This window comes from Leguminivora glycinivorella, chromosome 22, assembly GCF_023078275.1.
Source record: "Leguminivora glycinivorella isolate SPB_JAAS2020 chromosome 22, LegGlyc_1.1, whole genome shotgun sequence".
In the NCBI taxonomy this organism is placed as follows: domain Eukaryota; kingdom Metazoa; phylum Arthropoda; class Insecta; order Lepidoptera; family Tortricidae; genus Leguminivora; species Leguminivora glycinivorella.
The window spans coordinates 256,451-277,002 of NC_062992.1; the positions used below are offsets into that span (position 1 = coordinate 256,451).

General features: G+C 38.8%; 1 protein-coding gene across 1 annotated transcript in view; it reads right to left on the minus strand.

The window, feature by feature from the left end:
* Positions 1-4,431: 4,431 nt before the first annotated feature.
* The window catches only part of LOC125237709 (serine protease inhibitor dipetalogastin), a 94,048-nt gene continuing 77,927 nt past the window's right edge, over positions 4,432-20,552 (minus strand). The window contains exons 3-12 of the mRNA XM_048144867.1: positions 15,915-16,055; positions 15,299-15,446; positions 12,989-13,150; positions 11,236-11,379; positions 10,656-10,820; positions 10,026-10,187; positions 9,560-9,685; positions 8,819-8,995; positions 7,081-7,239; positions 4,432-6,391 (exon numbers count right to left, since the gene is read on the minus strand). Coding sequence (XP_048000824.1) covers positions 6,313-6,391; positions 7,081-7,239; positions 8,819-8,995; positions 9,560-9,685; positions 10,026-10,187; positions 10,656-10,820; positions 11,236-11,379; positions 12,989-13,150; positions 15,299-15,446; positions 15,915-16,055 — 1,463 coding nt within the window. The 3' untranslated portion in view covers positions 4,432-6,312. The remainder of the gene's footprint in view (positions 6,392-7,080; positions 7,240-8,818; positions 8,996-9,559; positions 9,686-10,025; positions 10,188-10,655; positions 10,821-11,235; positions 11,380-12,988; positions 13,151-15,298; positions 15,447-15,914; positions 16,056-20,552) is intronic.

Consider the following 20,552-nt stretch of genomic DNA (forward strand, 5'->3'; position numbering starts at 1 on the left):
TTTTCGCACTTTGCCCGCATCTATATTTACTACCTTGACTACACTACTACACCTACTCGATATCGTATACTTGTTACGGAAAATTACACGTGGATAAGATGTATGAATGAGAGCTTTGGAGTGCAAAATAACGACCCCATGTGGTCGCGATCCTCAGCCATGAGGAACCGAGGAAGAAGGTTTATAGTGCCCCCAATATGGTTGCTGAATAGACCTAAAAATTACCAGCAGGCAAGCATGGTCGCGCGATAAATGATATAACATCAGACCGTCCCTTTCGCACTATTTGTAAGTGTGATAGAGACGGACTGATGTTTTATCGTTTATCGCGCGACCATGCTATCGGTGCTAGTCATGCCGTCTATCGTATAGGCTACAAATATATTTTGAGAGCATTTATTGTAAATTCCAGCGAATTGTTTGCCAATTGGCTAGGTCGTCCGGTTAAAATGACGTCTAAAAGAAGTTTTCTGACATCTGGGTGGCTAGCCGAATGGCACAATCGCTCACGAAACGCTCACGAAACGAAGCGCTAGTAGATATCTATCTCTATCGCGCTTGCGTATTGGCGCGACAGAGCCAGCGGCGTATCTCTTTCGTCTGGCGTCGGAGAAATGCCATTCGGCTACGGGGCCAGCTGATGGACGCAAATACAGAGTGTAACAAAAATGGTGGTGATCCGTTTAAGGGTGTACTCAGTATCGTATTCTTATCAGGAAAAAGTAGAAGAAAATTTTTTTTTCGCTAAAAAAATTTTCACTTTTGTATGAGCCGGGCCGCGCGAATCGGTCGAATCTCCATATAAAGATAAAAAAGTTTTTTGCGAAAAAAATTTTTTATCCTACTTTTTCCTGATGAGAATACGATACTGAATACGCCCTTAAACGGATCACCACCATTTTTGTTACACCCTGTAGATGTTGTTGTCTGCGCTGTGACGTCATCGCCCAAATCAATTGTTTAATTTTATTTTTGAATGAATGAATGAATGAATGAATGAATGAATGAATGATTTATTTGCATGTGAATATTGGGTTTACATTATTAGGTGTTAGGTACAATATTTTATATTCGAATCTCCAAGATTCTACCTATACAGGTGTACATGCACTGTATATTGGCTTGGCTCGCTACTAATAGTAATAGAGTTTCACCATATAACAGAAAACTTACATATAAAGAGACTTATTATAAAATGTTACAATATGAGGCTATAATACAATTATACATCAAAATTATTAACAAATTAGGGATAAACATGTCATAGAAATTACAAAACAATAAAAAAAGAATATATAGACTAATAATTAAAAATGCGAAAATAATGTCATACACATAAAAATTTAAGTTAAAATTTTGATTGAAATTTATAATTTAAAAAGTCATTAATACTATAAAAACAACACTTACATAACATTTCATAGAGTTTACGTTTGAATTCTTGAATTGGCAAGGTTTTTAGAGCTACAGGAATTTTGTTAAATATTCTAATGCACATAATGTATGCACTCTTTTTCCTGACTACTAAGCTATGTGGCGGTATTGGCATTTGATATTGTCTTAAGGGCCTATTGGAAAGATTCCCCTGTGAAGGAAAGAGTTCAGGATTTAGTTTTACAAATATCGAGGCCTCATAAATGTAAAGGGAAGGCAGTGGAAGTATATTAAGTTTAGGGAACAGGGGTTGACAGGATTCCCTATAGCGGACACCACATATAGCCCTAACACATTTTTTTTGTGCTATAAAAGCTTGATCAGCATGTACGGAATTTCCCCACATAATAATTCCATATCTTAACACAGATGCAATGTATCCGTGGTAAGCCATGAGTGCTGTTTTCATGGAAACTGTTTTTTTAAGTCGCCACAACACGAAACAGAATTTGTCAACCTTTTTACAGATTTAATTTTGTTTTATTCATTTTCTCTCTTTTTTGTTAAAATCTAAGTTTCGTGACGCATTGGTTTTACTGTAATGTCATGTAAACATGTTTTTACTAATAAATAAATAAATAATAAATAATAGAGTCTGCTAATACGTTACTCGTACCCCAGGCACCGCATTAGCGGTTACAAACACGTACAAGTTCACTGGTAACATACCACAATTTAAGCATAACGTAAATGAGTAGCATCTGACATTATTACCAAGGATAATTTATATACGATTTACAGTTTCCATACTGTTCGGAACTCGATCCGAGAGACGCGACAGCCAGGGCTGTTAATGCTGCTGCCTCTTGGGCATCTACTGTATTATAAGAAAGGAACCTCGACACGACAAGAAGAAGAAGAGAGTCGTACCTCATTTTTTTAGCGCCATCTATAAAATACTATCATTCATAACTACACTGATGATGCCTACAAATTTATTTTTTTCAAAATGTGTATTGACGTGATATCATGATCTTAAAATAAAGAATATCATAGCATTTGTTCTTAAAAAAAACACGCAAAAATATTTAGGAAAATATGATTTTGGAAACTATTAGGCTTCGAAACAGCACCATCTACACTGAGAGAAAATACAACCAGTTTTCATGTTCGTTCAACAAGTTTTTTGGTTAAAATAGCGCCTACGTGCTTTGGTTCAAACAACAAGCTACTTGTCATTTGAATCGGCAATATATTTGAATCAACAAGCCGATTTTATAAAAACAACCTGACACATATTGTTTTAAACATACGTTTGGCTGATTCAAACGGATAAACCGCAACAAGTCGAACTTGTTAAATTAACAATGCAAATTTCTCTCAGTGTAGTTTTAAGCCTAAAAAGCCCATACATTTCAAGGATACTCTATTTTGTATGAGCTTTGTCTGTCTCGTATTATATGGTCCTTGACATAGCACACCAGTCCGGTTTGACACAAGCGGTTGCGTTCCCATACTAAAGCCCGACCAGGAATATATGAGTATTGTCAAGAGGGCGCTGTTAATCTGATGTATGGGGTGACAGTTCACTTTAGTATGAAGAAAATAGTTCTAATGAAATTCCGCAAGATGGCGCGTAGTCATATATTTCTCGCCAGGCTTTAAATTTTCTATGAAATAGGCAGCAAACGAGCAGACGAGCCGCCTGATGGTAAGCAGTCATCGCCGCCCATGGACATAAGCAACATCATGGGAGCCACTTATGCGTTGCCGACCTTTGAGAACCCTAAATACCTGCTTCTTGAAGAACCCCATGTCATAGCGCAAGGGAAACACCTCAGAAGGAAGCTCATTCCACAACTTGCACGTTACATCGGGATAACAGATACTTTAAGTTGGCTTGAATGATCCGTCTATTAGGAGTTAACCCCCGCAGAGGCGATGCTCTCAAAATCGTTGCTATGTAACTTATCTTCGCCTCTAGGTTATCAGGAAGTGTAATCTAAATATTTCTTTTATCTTGACGTAACGGCATTTCCCATACAGTGTGTATAGTTATTTGCTTTTCTCCGTGTGATAATTTTGCTAAGCTTACTAAAACTTATTTAAATAGAGTTAATGAACTGTCAAGTTTGATCAAAGTTATCATACCAAGGGATTAGCAGCCGTCAGAATCGTGATTTCATTACTTACGTAAGACGGAAAACGTGATACTGAATTATTTTGTTTGTTTAAAATAAATAAACTATTTACACTGTGACTGGAGTAGCTGACGATAAGATTAACTCATTTCAAATTATTTTTAATGACTTGCTGCTTTGAATGTAGGTTCTTTTTTGATTCGGGTAATTTGCAAGTTTCAGTATTAGATATTCGTGAAATTTTATGTCCAGATTTCATGATTTTCTTTCTTAATAGTTTCAGGAAGCATTTTCAAAAAAATTAAACCTACCCCGAAAATTAAGGGATCAACTAACATAATATTCGTGACTCTTCTGTGTCGTTAGCAACATCCCTTTATAATTATTTATTGTCTTATTAAACTACAGTGGTAACAACTTATACTTATAGCTAAAATATATCTCCACAAAACTCTGGAACGAATTTAACTTTTCTCCCCATTTGAAGGTATGAAATTCCATAGATCTGGTGTAGCAAAAGGAGACTGTCATTTTATCACACCAGGTGGCGCCACAATCACAACCTGCTGTACACTGTTTTGTTTTCTATTTAAAACCATCATGAAATTCCAAAAATAGTACCAATATGTTGCCATTAAAAGGATATTTTGCAACAGTAAACATTCATTTTTCGCAATGATAGTTGCTTATTTGACGGAACGATATTTACCGAAAACTCATTTGTGGTAGAGTAGTTAACATTCCTCTGGTATTATTGCCAATTAACAACATGAACTGTGATATTTTCAATGTAACATTCGGTCACCTTTAATAACTTTGTTTGCATTTGATTATATTTTCTAGTATATAGTAGCGCCATCTGTCCTAACCTTTTAGTATGTCTCGTTGAATCGGGGTGTCAATTGAAACACAAAACATAATTGTTTTAATTTAATAATCGCTTGTTATTTAAACAGTAGGTAAACTTGAGCGTATACAGAGTATTTATTAGATAAGCATTTAGTACAACCACTAATTGTTACAATTTTACAGTAAACATTAACTTTACGAACAAACAGCTATGGCAGTGTCAATTATCATAAATATTTGCACATTAAAAAGATATTAGGATATTATTGCTTTAAAATATGTTTTAAAGTAATAATAAAGTAGCTAATCTTAAAAATAGTAACAAATAATAGGGGCAACGATTAGGTTACAAGATCAACAATTTTTAAAATGACAAATTAAATCTCATATTGGCTATGTGACTCATCTTTGTATAGATAAATATGTTCAGTTATACCACTCAAACATGTATACAATCGCTTTAGTATACAGATTGATCTGCAATACGAGGTTGAGTTATATTGTCTCTTAAGTACACGTAATTGAGTGTCACAATCCGCGATATCAGAGAAATAATCATACATATTTATTTAAGGTATAGTGGTAGAATCCCAGCATCTCCACCACTTTCTCAAGTGGTGGAGATGCTCTTTTGTAATGCATAATACGTGTCGGAAGATCGTAAAAACCGGAAAATCGTGAACAGGAATTATTACGGCAACATTCTGTCATCTGATTGCAGCCATAGATAATATTAACACACTATGCCTTAAAAAGTAAAAAACTAAAAACTAAAAAGTTTAAACTGAAAAATTTTAGCTACTTGAAGCAACTTCAAAATCTGTCTATTTTTGGTATAATTTGACTACCGTTATATGGTAATACCATCTGACAAATTTTGCAATAGGCTGTCGACGTATATACTCGTACGGTACAACAAATAATTGTTGACGTCTTACTATACGTTATTGTTTTGTTTAGTTTACAGTGAGTATTAAGTTTAAGTAAACAAAGAACAGTTGTTGCAGATTTATTTCGCCCTATTTTTGACACCAGTGGTTAACATGTAAGTCTTTTCTAAATGCAGCGATAAAATTTATAAATAAAATAAATAATTGTTAAAGAATTCACTAAATATTTACAAAACCTAACTACGATTAGATAATAAATAGAAAAATAAATTAAACAGTCCAAACTTAGTCCTTAATATTACGTTCGCTAAAAGATAAAAACTGATGGTATGAAAAATGTAAATCTTTTTGTAAATATACGTCAAAAGACGCAAGTGTAGTGGGGCTTGCGCGAGATGTTTTTGTACTTATTTATTTTATATTGAAATCTGAAGATACACACGTAATGGAAGACGAAGATTATTGAGTTGGTCTCTATGTAGAGTTAACCTGTACTTCTAGTATTCAATTTTATTTGAAAACGTTTTTGATGAGTTCCATTTTGTATGCGATCAGCTTGCCAAGCAGATTTTATGGAAGCAGTTCTAAACAAAATGTATTCATTCTAAAACGTTTCCATCTGTATTCTAGGGCCTCGGATTAAAAGTCACATAGTTATAGTTAATGAAACATAATTGTTCCCTCCGTCTAGCGTTTCTTTGCCCATTATACCTTGAAACCCTGGTGGTGGTACATAGCTCGAGATTCTACTTCCTACCATCATGGTTCAATTGTGGAGTCATTCGCATGATAGTGACTTTAATATGCATGAGTTGAACCAATTTATTTACTCCCCGTAAAAGAAGTAGCTGTTTTCTTTATTAATCTGTGACACGTGACTTTTAATCTTCACCAAATACAATTTTTCACACCCTTGGTCAAAAATACCTAACTATGAACACGGTATTCACTAAAGGTTATGTTACTTAAATAGAGAGTTGGGACTAATGTAAAGTGGAGTTCAGTGATGATAGGGGTTGGAAGAGATGGCGATATGACTGGTTATCGATGTCGATATTCTATCGATACAGGTAGTTCTTCGGTTCCTCGGCGATGGGTTCGCTGCACGTTCCCAGGTATTTTAGTGACACCAGACTCCTGAAATAGATTAAACGTCGTATTATTTATCTTAATTAAGTTGTAATGTGTATCCTACCTACCTACCCAACCCTACAGGAACAGGAGCCTGTAGGGTTGGGTGCCCAACATTTCGTTTTACCTTCAGCAGTGTTAGTTTACCAACTAGTTTATTTGGTGGTGCGCGGGGCCCAAGGGCTCCGCGGGCATTTGTCTTTTGGGTTTGGGGTGATGACCTTTGGTCTGAGTAATTCGCCTCATGCAGTAGTAGGTACCGTGGTAACAGAAGACATTAAATTTTGACTTAAGATTTAAAAAAATGTTCCGCGTGGAAGCATTGTCTGTCCGAAGCTCGGTCTGCGGCTTCGCGTGCTTGGGAGCCTCCCAGACACGCTCCGGGCCTTCGACCTTACGCGTAGTTACTGTGGGGGCTGAAAAGCTCACGCCGGTTACTTAGTTAGTTTACCTTTACCTTAGCCTGTAAGGTCGGGCGCAGCCCAACGCTCTTTGGCTCTACGTGGATCTCAGCCTGCGGCATTTTCGATAACGATGGCGTAAACATTTTACGTCAACCATTGTGGTTTTGTCTTTGACGTACCCTGCCCTAATCTTTTAAATCCCGGGATTTCCCAAAACCGAAAACATTTAAAACACTCAAATACAGCTTGACGTGTATCAGACGGCAGATATAGTGTGACTGTATGGCATACCTAGACCGGCAGTTCTCCATCTCGAGGAAGCACTTGTTGGAGTAGGTCTTGTCGTCCGTGCCGCACACGGGGTCGTATTCGGGCGGGCAGACTCGTGCGCAGCCCGAGTACTGGAAGCGGGCGAGGCAGCGCTTCAGTGGGACCACGAACACGTGCTTCCTGTAAAGAGAGTGGGGTGGTTAGCAATGGGGTCCACTAGGACCCAGTGTGTCGCTGCCTTCACCCACTATACACTAGGGTCTTAGATATATTAGTACAAGGATATATTTACAGGCATGTACCAGGAAAATAAATATTTTAATTTATACCAACGGTGGCCTCAATTTGTCCCCACCTTTATTACCCACTATTGGCTTTACATGGACAATTTGGGCCCACTTACGCATGGGTAAATTCTGTTACCAATATGTTTATTGGCTTTATTGAATTTGAATCATACTGAAACATAGTTAATAGTCTTACATAAATTAACTAATGATAAAATTCAGGAAATAAAAGATTTATTTTTATTACACGTTGGGCGCCAGTTATGTCACCAGTCGGGCATATATTACTTTTAGCCGTGACATAATTGGTGCACCACGTTGGGCGCCATTATATCACTAGCCGAAAATGTACTGTATTAGTCGTGCCATAATTGGCACAACACGTTGGGCGCCAGTTATGTCTCCAGTCAGACATATACTAGTTTTAGCCGGGACATAATTGGTGCACCACGTTGGGCGTAGGCGTAACTATTTCCCCCATGTTTGTTGGCCCCACGTTGGGCACCAGTTATGTCACCAGTCGGGCATATACTACTTTTAGTCCCACCACGCTGAACCACGTTGGGCGCCATTATATCACTAGCCGAAAATGTACTGTATTAGTCGTGCCATAATTGGCATAACACGTTGGGCGCCAGTTATGTCACCAGTCGGGCATATATTACTTTTAGCCGTGACATAATTGGTGCACCACGTTGGGCGCCATTATATCACTAGCCGAAAATGTACTGTATTAGTCGTGCCATAATTGGCACAACACGTTGGGCGCCAGTTATGTCTCCAGTCAGACATATACTAGTTTTAGCCGGGACATAATTGGTGCACCACGTTGGGCGTAGGCGTAACTATTTCCCCCATGTTTGTTGGCCCCACGTTGGGCACCAGTTATGTCACCAGTCGGGCATATACTACTTTTAGTCCCACCACGCTGAACCACGTTGGGCGCCATTATATCACTAGCCGAAAATGTACTGTATTAGTCGTGCCATAATTGGCATAACACGTTGGGTGCCAGTTATGTCACCAGGTGGGCATATTATACTAGTTTTAGCCATAATTGGTGCACCACGTTGAGCATCAATTATGTCACTAGTTGGGCATATACTAGTTTTAGCCGTAACATTATTAGTGTCATTATTAGTGAAGCTTTAGTAGTTTCATGTGTTCTGCCTACCCCTTTATGGGATACAGGCGTGATTGTATGTATGTATGTGTATTATTAGTGTACCACGTTGGGCGCCATTTATATCACCAGTCGGGTATATACTAGTTTTAGCCGGGACATAATTGGTGCAACATGTTCGGCGTCAATTATGTCACTATCCGAGCATGATTTACTGTATCAGCCGTGACATAATTGGTGCCCAACGTGGGGTTTGGGGTCATCAGCCGGGCATATCCTATTACGTTCTGGCAGTTGTAACAACTACTATACTTAGCACAAGGAGGCCATAAATCCTAAGAACACTAACCCGCAGTTTTCCTTCTTCATGATGCACTCGTTCTTGTAGAAGCGGTTGTCGGAGCCGCAGACGAAGGCCGGGGTGTCGGGGCACGCCTCGTGGCACAGCGCGGTGGTGCGGCAGTGCGCCGCCGACACGGCCACCACGTGCTGCCCGCAGGTCAGGCGGCGGAGCTCGCATTCCGACCTGGAATTTAGGAAGAGAGATCATTGTTTTCTTCTTTTAAAAGTAAATGCATTATATTCTAAGGTACTACAGAAGTAAGGTGCAGGTAAAAGTATCAGTGGTCGACACTCTAATGCCCAATAAATGGCCCTTCTGTTGCATTTATTGACACTGATTTAAGTTTGAAAATTGAATCCACTGGGACACTCTGACAACATTTAATCCGGAGGTCGTGGGTTTCATTCATTTGCGGTGAAGGAAAACATCGTGAGGAAACTAGACGAATAATAAAGCCTAGTTTACTTCCCTGTTTCAGATAGCAACTATTTTCGATAACACTAGTGTCTTACTATACAATTTTAGGATCAGTTGCTAAAACCGATTCCAGGGTCACATGCTGCTGTGGCAAATTCCTGGATAGCGCTAAGATGTGAGCGTAAAAGGGCTTACATGAGAGGATACCCAGAACCGAGCAAAGAAGAAAACGAAGTACGAAAATCAGGATCCGATCTAACAGGGTTTTCACATTGTCTGATCCGATATCGGATGAAGGAAGAATTTCAAAGAAAGAATAAGAATACTTACTTGTAAACGTTTCCGTCGGAGCCGCAGACGGGTTGCTCCACAGCGTTGTCACAGCTTTCGGGGCAGTCGATCTCGAGCCGCGGCAGCAGCGTGCAGTTGCCGAAGTGCGCTAGCTGGACTCCTTTGCTGTAATAAGAGAAAGAGTGCTGAGGCTATTTGGAAACAAAACAACTGAGCTGATTGTGGTTTTTTTCGAGTAAATGACATAACGAGTATTCAGGTAGCAAATCATTTTAGACCAGTTTTTCTTCAGCTAATTATAAATTTTTAGTTAAAGGTAAAATTTTGGAGGTCATTGAAATCGTTTATATCTTACATGCGACACCGATGCGAGAACGATGCTGTCAGTGCACGGTGCACATGATTTCAGACCCACTTAGAATTTCAAGTGGGAAGTAACTTACAGGTATCGGCTACCTTGAGGTGGCGAGGGTCGTAACCATTGGCTAAGTGTTGTCTAACTTACAGGCAAGTGGCGACCTTGAGATGGCACGGGTTGGCGTAGACGTTGGCATCGGTACCGCACACGGGGTCAGACTCGCTGGGACACTTGACCTTCAGGCATTTGTTCATCTTCGCGCGGCATTTCTCCATATCCACCTTCTTCACTATCTTCCTGTTGCTCACTCTGGAATTTGAGAAAACATATTTGTAACTACAATGGCAAATTTTGGATACAGAGCAAAAAATCGGTTGCATCAAAAACAATACATTAGAGAGTTACTCGTCAATCAGAACTGTCCCGCAGATAAGAATTATCATCTCATAGTCGGTCCTAAACATGTTCTAGATAGAGCGAGAGACTAAGTTCCTCCTTCAGGCCCAAGAAGTATGTCAAGACAACCAGAACTCGCCCACAGTTTACCTGCATCTTCATCTCACACTCGTTACTACAAACAAAACAATCTCGTCAGAAACACACTAGCTTCTCCTGCCTTGCTAAGTCTGACACGTCAACGTTCAACCAGAACTCACACATACATAAGCATCTACATCCCACATTTCTCATTTCTTCCCATACATATTTTTGTCAAAACCACACCAGCGTCTCCTGACCCGAGCAATCTGGCACGGCGACTAGGCAACCAAAACTTACCCACAGTTAAGCATCTTCATTTCACACTCGTTCCTGTACACGTTTTCGTCAGAGCCGCAGACCACTTTCTCCTTCTGCCCGGAGCAGTCGGTGGCGCAAGCCTCGCCGCCAGACGTACGCTCCTGAGACACGCAGAACGCCATCGGCACCTCGAATACGTGCTTTCTGGAAACAGGGAATGGTTTGTGAGAAAATGTGTTCAATTTCATTTTCAAAAATGTGTAAAAACCTGTAGGACTTCTTAAGACTACCAGGCTAGGTCCTATCCCGCAACTTTTCAGATGATCACAATAGAAAAGACCCAATCCAGACTAACGTGCTCAACTCATCCTTCATTTGGGTCAATCCGCGGCAAGAGTAACACGAGTCACGATTTTATGCCATGTTCCATTTATTCACAATGCAAGTTTAAGTGATAATCATATACATAGATCCTTTCATTTGCAGCTGCAGTTCAAATAAACACTGAATGAAGTCGTGAATCACGTTACTTTTACGTGGATTTACCCATTTGTGGTTTTCTGATATCTTACGACTCGTCCTGGAAGTCGGCCCTATATTCAGACATTGCTGCACTCACCCACAGTTGGTCGCCTTCATCCTACAGGCGTTCGCGTACAGTTTTCCGTCGGAGCCGCAGGTCGGTCGCGCGACGCGCCAGCACGACTCGCGGCAGTGACGCGTCGTCTGGCAGTGCTTCTTGCTCGTTCGCACTACTCCTTGTCTGTAAATATTTATGAAATATGATAAGACTGATGTTGCCCGTATAGTGACGACAATTTCACCCCTTTTCTTTCCGTGGGTGTCGTAGAAGTCGACTGTGGGATATGGGTTAAATAGTAATCTGTGGGCGATGGGCTATCAACCTGTAATTGCAATGTCACGATTTCGTTTTCTTTCGACTATGGAATTTGAGAGTAGCACTGAAACTTGATTAGTTTCGCGTATTTTGCCTATCGCTTTTGGGAAAAAAGGTGTGAGTTTATGTAAATGAGAGCAAAAAACTTTTAATTATTTTTATTCAGTTAATTTTAAGATTTTTTAAGAGTTTTTTTTTGCCCGTGTGGTGACGGGTTAAGAATTTCACCACCCCCTTTCTTCCCGTGGGTGTCGTAGAAGTCGACAGTGGGATACGGGTTAAATTGTGGCGTAGGCGAGAGGCTGGCAACCTGTCACTGCAATGTCACAATTTTCATTTTCTTTCAACCCCTTTTTGCCAAGAGTGGCACTGAAACTTGAGTAGTTCATGTGCTCTGCCTACCCCTTTATGGGATACAGGCGTGATTGTATGTATGTATGTAATTTTAAGATATAAGTAAGTAGTTTAATTTATGAAATAAAACTATGGTAACGGATTATATTGCGTATAATGAATTTACAATTCATCCCGACGTTTCGAACACTTTACAGCTGAGCATTCGTGTGGTCAACGTGGAATTGTAAATTCATTACACTCGATATAATCCGTTTCCATAGTTTTATTTTATGAGTAACTATCGCGGTAACCGAAGACAATATTAGTTTAATTTAGATTGGTGTTTAATTTATTTTGTATTAATTAATTAATTTGTCATTTTTTGTAATGTCTGTAAAATTAAACGTACTACATATAAAGGGATGGATCTCCTCTATAAATACAAATCCTTTTTATTCATAATAACAATTAATCTCATGCACTGGCAGCATTCATTTTTTCATGTTAATTATACCCACTGAGCGTATCCCACAAACAAAAATTTTTCTTTTTTTAACAGTTAATTATTTTTGCTGTTATAACCCCGGCATTTTCTTTATGGCATGTCTTCGCACTCTTATTAAATGTAATAAGTAGCGCGGCCACTTATAATTGTTAAGCATAGTTGTCATAACTCGCAATGATTCGCTTGGGTAACCCGTCTGATACGAATAGTGTGCCATGAATGAAGTGCTTAGGCTTCGTACAAAGTTTTTGTCGCACTAATTATGGACAAATACATTTATTTGTCCATAATTAGTGCAAATTGATTACCGTATCGTTCGAAACGGAACGAGCAGCACTTTATCATTTGCCAGATATAATTTATCCGCTCGTAAGTCAGTCATCTGAAAACCGCTTTTATACTCATAGATAGAATAGACCCACAGGATGGGGGACCATCTAGTGGAGCTTGCGAGCAGTCGACGAGACATTATCACTAGCTACCAGGCAACCATAACTTACCCACAAGTCAGCAGTTTCAACTGGCACGTGCTCTTTCTTATACACATTGCCATCAGACCCACAGTTGGAACCGTCCAGTGTAGTCTTTCACGGGACAATGTAGCTAGCTAAGTACCAGGCAACCATAACTTACCCGCAAGTCAACAGTTTCATCTGGCACGTGTTCTTATAAACATTGCCGTCAGAGCCACAGATAGGTCCATCCAGAGGCGCCTGAGAGCAATTCACGGGGCAGTTCTCGCGGTGAGCGCTGATGTTGTTGCAGGCACCTAAGTGGGACAGACCGGTGCCGACCCTGGAAAAGAGAAAGAGATGGATATAATATCAAGGGTGGCTCACTCCGCGATTCTATCGCCGCGCTACAAGTACATGCCGGGGGCCGCGACTTCGCGGCCTTTTCAGTGGTGACGACCTTCGCGCGGCCCAATAAAATTCAATGTCAGCTGCTCGCGTGCGGTCCCTTTGTTAATGTAGGTAAGAATATAAAATGGCGGCATTTTGTGAACATCTGTGCTGTGAGTTTTCCGTACTTGTACTGTTATATATTCTGTGATAATATGAAGGTTCGAACAGTTCTTACTAATTTAATTAAATCAAAATTGTGAAAGACTAAGCCTACTAAGCTTGGCCTTTAGTTTTGTGAATTTAAGCTTTGAGGCGTAAACTATAAAACTCGAGTCGCGACTTCTGAGTCTTAAAGCCTCGAACCTTAAAGCCTCGTCCATATAAGCCTCAACTTAATAAGTTCGCGTTGCTGCTTACGAGCACAGAAGCCTCGAGCCTTTAGATCTCAAGCTTTAAAGCCTCCTAAGCTTTGAAGGTTTAAGTTTATAAGGTTTGGAGCATTAAAGTCTTAAAAGCTTTCAACAAATTAGATTAGTCTATGCCTTATTTGATAGTTATACCACGTTATACAAGGTGCCCGTGATGAACCCGAGAGATTTTAACAGCATAAACCTGAGGTCGATAGAAGTAAAAAAACCGGCAAAGTGCGAGTCGGACTCGCCCACTGAGGGTTCCGTACTTTTTAGTATTTGTTGTTGTATCGACAATAAAAATAAATAATTTGTGAAAATTTCAACTGTCTAGCCTACCTATCCGCCTTAACCTTAAGCGCCTCACACTTTTAAAGGACAACAATTTACAAAAAAAAAATACAATGAACAAAAATGGATTTATATGTAATTTTCAAACGCGCTCACACGCGAGATATCAGATAGATTGCAGCGTAAATAATATGAAATCTAATTAATAAAATAAATAAATGTATACCTATATAAATTTACGAATTATTCTGTGATTGTAATTATAATATGTAAGCTTGACCTGTAATTGATATTATTAATAAATATGAGTATGAGTATGAGTATGAGTAAATATTTTTGAAATGCTCTTTCATTTGTTATGTACACAGCATTATTCAAAAAACCTTAAGATTTTTGTTACATTTAAACCTTAAGTTGTTTGAGCTCTTAACGCTTGACTCAGGCCTTTGAGGTTCGGGGGCTTGAGTTTTCAATAGGCCCGAGTTTTAAAGCTTGAGCTCTCTATGAAGCCCGAGTCTTAAAGACTTACTCTTAAGAGCTCATAAAAAGCTTGAGTCGTTAAGGTTCTGAACCGTTTCTGAGCTCAAACCTTTAACGCTTGAGGCTTCAAAACTTTAACCTTTAAGGTTTGCAAGTCTTTAAGGTTCAAAAGTCTTCAAGACTAGTCTTTTAACAACACTATTGGCCTTAGGTAAACAATTATCACCCTTCCTTAAAACTTAAAACTTGTGGCAAACTTCAAAAAGCTAGCTACGTGATGACTTCTGGATACTATTCAACCTTGTGATATCAAACATCACACATAGATCAGGGAATCATAATTAATCTACACGTTAAACGCCAGCCAGTAATTTTCAGTCGTGAATCACAGAATTTACCTTTTGAACTACCTATTAGATTAGATTAGATTAGATTTCTTTATTTCATGATAAAAATTACACTATAAATTTGTTACATGCCAAAGTTATGTTTATCTTCTCATCATGATCGTCAAAAATTACATTATGAATTGAAAATAATAAAATGAATAGTTTCTCCCAATAAGGATCGTCATTTACAAAGAGAAATACACAAAGCACAATAAAATTAACAAATGAAATAAAATCAAAAATGAAATACACAAAGCACAATAAAATTAACAAATGAAATAAAATCCGAAGTCAGTGTAATCAAATGCATGCTATCACAAATTCAATTCCATGTACTCATTTACAGAGTACAGAGGGTTATCTAACAAAAGGTTTCTCAATTTGCGCTTATTTGATTATATCTATTTCTGCAAGTAGAATCTGCAATATCTGCATATCCTGCAACTTGCATAGAATCAGGTAAGTTCTCTCCAATGACACACAATGGGTCTCGTTTAGGTCTTGAACCCTTGAAGTCCTGTCCCTCACCTGCATATTTCCACCTGGAGCATGCACCGGTTGAGATACGTTCTCCCGTCAGTTCCGCACACAGGGTCCCGTTCGGAGGTGCAGCGGTGGTCGCATTTGGATCCTTGGGCGCGGGAGCAGGACCCTTGCTCCTGCGCTAGTCGGACTCCTGAAAATATTTACAAGTAAAGTTTAGATTATGAAAGAACTGTTATTCCATTTAGACAAAATACATTTTTGGCCGAAAGGGGCGTCCTCTTAATAGCCCAATCATCTCTCATTCTCTACTGAGAACCTGATCTTACTGGTCATACCTACTAATATAACAAATTACTAAATAAAGCTAACCTTTTCCACTGAAACCAAAGCGCATTGTCTCCGTTGGCTTGGTCACCTTGAAAGGATGGGTGAAGATTGGGCAGTAAAAATGTCCTACTTGGGAAGACCGAATGGACGCCGTCCTGCTGGTCACCCAAAATATCGTTGGGCGGATAGAGTGGAGGTAGACTTCCGTGAGCTCGGCGTCGGCGAAAGCTGGCGCGATACCGCTCAAGACCGAGAAAAGTGGCGTGTTTTGTGTTGGAGGCCAAAACTCATTTTGGGTTATCGCACCAACCAAGTAAGTAAGTAAGCTAACCTTTCCCGCAAGTCTTCTTCCTCATCTCGCAGAGCGAAGGGTAGATGTAGCCGTCGGTGGCGCAGACCGGCTCGCCCTGCAGCGCGGGCCCGCAGATCCGAGGACATGATGCGTCGCGGGCGGCTTCGCTCCATGATACTGCTGTAAACAAATGGAGGGTAAGTGTCGGATTGCTTAATATCCTCAGGAGAGACATTTCTTAGGAGACTGTGTGACAGTAACAATAGTCCTGAAAACATTGGCAGGTAAGATAGATGCACCATTACTCAAGCATTGTAACGGCTTACATGTGGCAGCAACAGATGTTGAGAAATGTTGTGTTTAGACCTTTAGTTCAGATTACCTGAAAGTCCGATTCCTGTCCGAGTCCTGAGAGGCCGATTCGAACTTTCAGATATGAAAAAAAAAGATCTAAATGCGGTATGAATCGGATATGACATTAAAACTCTAAGAACTAGTTTCATAAAATGGATATTAAAGTGAAGTACCTACCCAATACCTATTGCCATTACTTAGTTATAACGATATTTCCTTATACCTACACTTCTTTTTATGTTTTAGTGCATAAAGCAAGATCTTTTATTACGCCCTTATTAACTTATTGCTATGCCCTGCCCTTATTAACCTATACTCAAAATAACCTTAAATATTTCATATTTCTGTATGAAACAGAGTGCCAATACATTTTTTAGCCTCAATCTTCAGCTCCTATAATAAAAAAGGTAACTTTCTGCCCTTGTACTAACACAGGTGTGAGCCGATGAATAGCAGCGAGGCATAGTGACAGTTGTCGACCCATCAGCAATGTGGGTCACATCCCAATTGCGCCTGATCTTGGTCGCATTGTTGCACCTGGTGCAGCCGGGTCGTGGGTCACGAACCTATCAATTATAGGCATTTAGTGTAAGATTTATTGTATATTTATTTATGTATTTTTGTTTCTTCTAATACACAGGTAACAATGCTGTAGGTTGATTTGATTTCCGAGTACAGAAAGGTTGTTTGTAAAATCGCTATTAGGCAACGAGACCGCTCTTTGTTTGTTAACTTGGTAAATCTATTTTTCATATTTTTAAAATTTTTCCCCTCACTAGCTCGGAAACACGTGTTTTGTCCTTTAATACCAGCGGGTAAAAACTCATTTTATCCACTAGTGGGTAAAGTAATTTGACCTTGAATAAAGTCAAATTGACTGCTTTAAAATTGATAAAAGTAGGTGAATCTAATAATAAAGATGATTTACCACCTGTGGAACTACTGGAAGCAGTGATAAACTCATTTTTTGCGTTGTAGTTTCCTCACTATGGTGAGGGGAAAAGTTCTGTGTTACACTCGGGTGCAAATGTATTTTACTTCTCGTGTGTTAAAAACTCGCAAGTTCAGGATTCTATTCTCGAACCACTCGCTTCGCTCGTGGTTCAACTATAGAATCCTTTCACTTGCTCGTTTTTCAATTTCACACTCGGCGTTAAAATACAACTTTGCCCCCTTGTATAACAAATAACTATTACAGTGCAGTTTCGTGATTCATAACAACAGAATATTTTTTTTATGAAGGACCTTAAATCGTACCGAGTTAAAGTCTATTGTGGCATTATAATACACAGATACCACTATTTTGTAGATATTTAGAATTGATTGTTGTAAGCCTATTTGAATGTGTAATATAAATTGAATCTGAATTTACAACCGATACCACAAAACACCCAATAATCAAGGGCCCTAAAACTGATATAAAATCGGGCAGTGTGAACTAGCCCTCGTCTCTAATGGACTTCTCTGGTCGCGGTCGACCCGACTAAGCGGATAAGGGCCAAACTTTTCAACACGACTCTGTACAACCGGACACTATACAGCAAAGGCAGTATTATTTAATGAAATCTGAAATCTTCTCGAGGCTGAGGCGTAGGGTTAGAGCCGGCGTAGCTTTATTTGACGTTCAAAAAATAAATATTTCATTTTCATTTTCATAATTTTCTACCAGCATTTCGATTCTATCAAAATATTGATGTTGGTATAAATTTTGGTGAATTATGGATTCCTGTCCTATAAATTAAAACTGCTGGGAGCTAATAGACTATAGATGAGGAGTTTTACGGTGCTAAACTCTTTCTTATCATGAAATAAAACTGTAACGAATTAATAATGCACCCCGACGTTTCGAACTCTTTACAGCGTTCGTGGTTAACAAGTGACGGACAAGTGCATGGTCTTTCTTATTACTTTGTCATATTTAGTGCGACATAGATTCTCATATAGCAGACCATCAAGGTTTACTTCAGAATCTGTAGGTAGTTCTAAACAAATCATAATCCATATCCATACTAATATTATAAATGGAAAAGTGTGTGTCTGTTTGTTTGTTCGTCACGGCAAAACGGTGCGACATATTTACGTGATTTTTTAATTGGTGATAGTTGAAGGGATGGAGAGTGACATAGGCTACTTTTCGTCTCTTTCTAACGCGAGCGAAGTCGCTGGCAAAAGCTAGTAGTTTCTAAAGTGTGTGTATATTTCACCGTCAACAACAGACGATAATAAATGTTTTGTTAGACTAATGGAAGTTCCTCGTAGTCGTGGCCAGCCAGATAACTTGTGCGCAGATAGTCTAGGGTCAACTCGGTATAGACACTTGCCGACATATTCGTTTCTAGGTAGGTATACGTAGGCCCCGCGAAGTGTAACTTCTTTCATCCATATCAAAAGTTCTCCACAATATATAGTAATATTAGTAATGGTATTCTTCAAGTAAAATAAGCCAGCATAATGATTTAAGGTAGTTTCCTTCCAGCGCCTGATTTATCTTTCCACCCTGTATGATAAGTATGTGGATAAATATAGTCTATCTAAAACAGTAATTGTTTTGACATGAAGTAAGGTTCGAGTTCGATGACGTCACATACATCGCTGACAGCGTTTTCGGTGGCTAAAATAAGTAAAAAATGACACACATTTTTAATCTAAAACATAAAAGGCACTTCTAATTTAATCCACTGGGTTCTAAGAAACAATATCCTACACATCGAACCCAAGGAACTGGACGATAAATACCAGATAGCAGAATAACTCATAATAACAGAGAGTTCACTGGACTTTTCTAGTTAAACTTTAACTGTAGTAACAAAACGCGGGACTTAATCGTGTAAAATTAAGTTTGGGATTGACGCTTGACGTTTCGAGGATAACATTGTCCCCGTGGTCGTGAAGAGATGTTTGTATTTTAAGAGTGGTTTTATTTGTATATTTTTTTTATTTCGACTTTATTGCACGACATAAAATTACACAAATGGTGGACTTAATGCCCTAAAGTAAGGCATTCTCTACAAGTCATATATTCTGTCTACAGTGTTATACGAGCGAGAATCTCATAACAAGACAAACTAGGGAATAATTAGGGAAAGAAAGGCTTATTATAGTTCTATCCTCTTCAAAACAAGTTTAGGTATCTATTATATTTATATCTTCGTACCCTGGAAATACTACCTACCCAAACCATGAGAGTTTTGAAAAATCAGAAAGGTAATCACGGTCTATATCCCAGTCAGTATAAGTCTACCCAAACCATATTTTCCGTCGTACAAGTAACCCGTCTGCGGCCAGTTTCTGTGCTAGTTCTGTGCTATTTATTTTGTGCCTCAACCTATTTCGAGCCTGGCAACAAAGTAATTTTATCTCCCAAGATATACAGCCTGTCTTCGCGGTACAGCAAAACTAAAAGTGCCTTCGGTTTTTAAAGACAAGACGCACCGGTTCTGAAATATTATCTTGTTGTAGGTTTGAAATGGTTTTGATATTACTTCCTCGTTTTATAGGCTGATTCGAACAGCGGCGTATAGATTGTCATCGATATAATAATAGGCTAGTTTCCTATACTTAAAATAAAATATTTTATGCAGTGTACGAAATAAAGCATCACATATAATTATAATTAAAAGAAAAATATGGATAGTAGTTACTTTTAAACATAATTTCTATTTAATAAGTCAAGCAGAAAGATATAAAGTAAATGAATTGACCGTGACGTCACTCCTCAGTATTTCATAGTAATTCCATATTAGCAAATCGTTTTGACAGTTCTTAAAAAGACGCTGATTTGACTAGTAGGAAACTAGCCTATTATCATTCTTCATTTGCTTGCCCTTGCAGTATGTCTCTTCTTACTATGTACCTCTCTATCGGACGTGATCTCGTCACTCACTTGCATCCGTTTCATATCATCTCTCACACAGTCCGTCCACCTTTTCTTCGGCTTTCCACTCCCGCTACTTCGCTCCTTCCACATTCATGTGTACAATTATCTGACAGTTTAAAATAAAATTGATGTATATTGTGAAAGAAATTACACTTTTAAATTAAATTAAATGAAAATTTATTTATTTCGAGTAACACAACTAATAATTTAGAATAAAATATAAAGATACAAAAACAACAAAGGCACACATACTAAAAAGTCAAGCAGCTGTGATTGACACATTCATATGATAACCATTATCTATTCCTCACTGTGTCAACCACAGGTGCATGAAGAAGAAGGCAAAACCTGTTCGCAATCAACAACAACAGCTTTTGACATTAAGAGGATGCTTAAACAAGAGGCCAATCTAGTTAACTCTCCCTAGAGTATCGTAGATCTGTCTG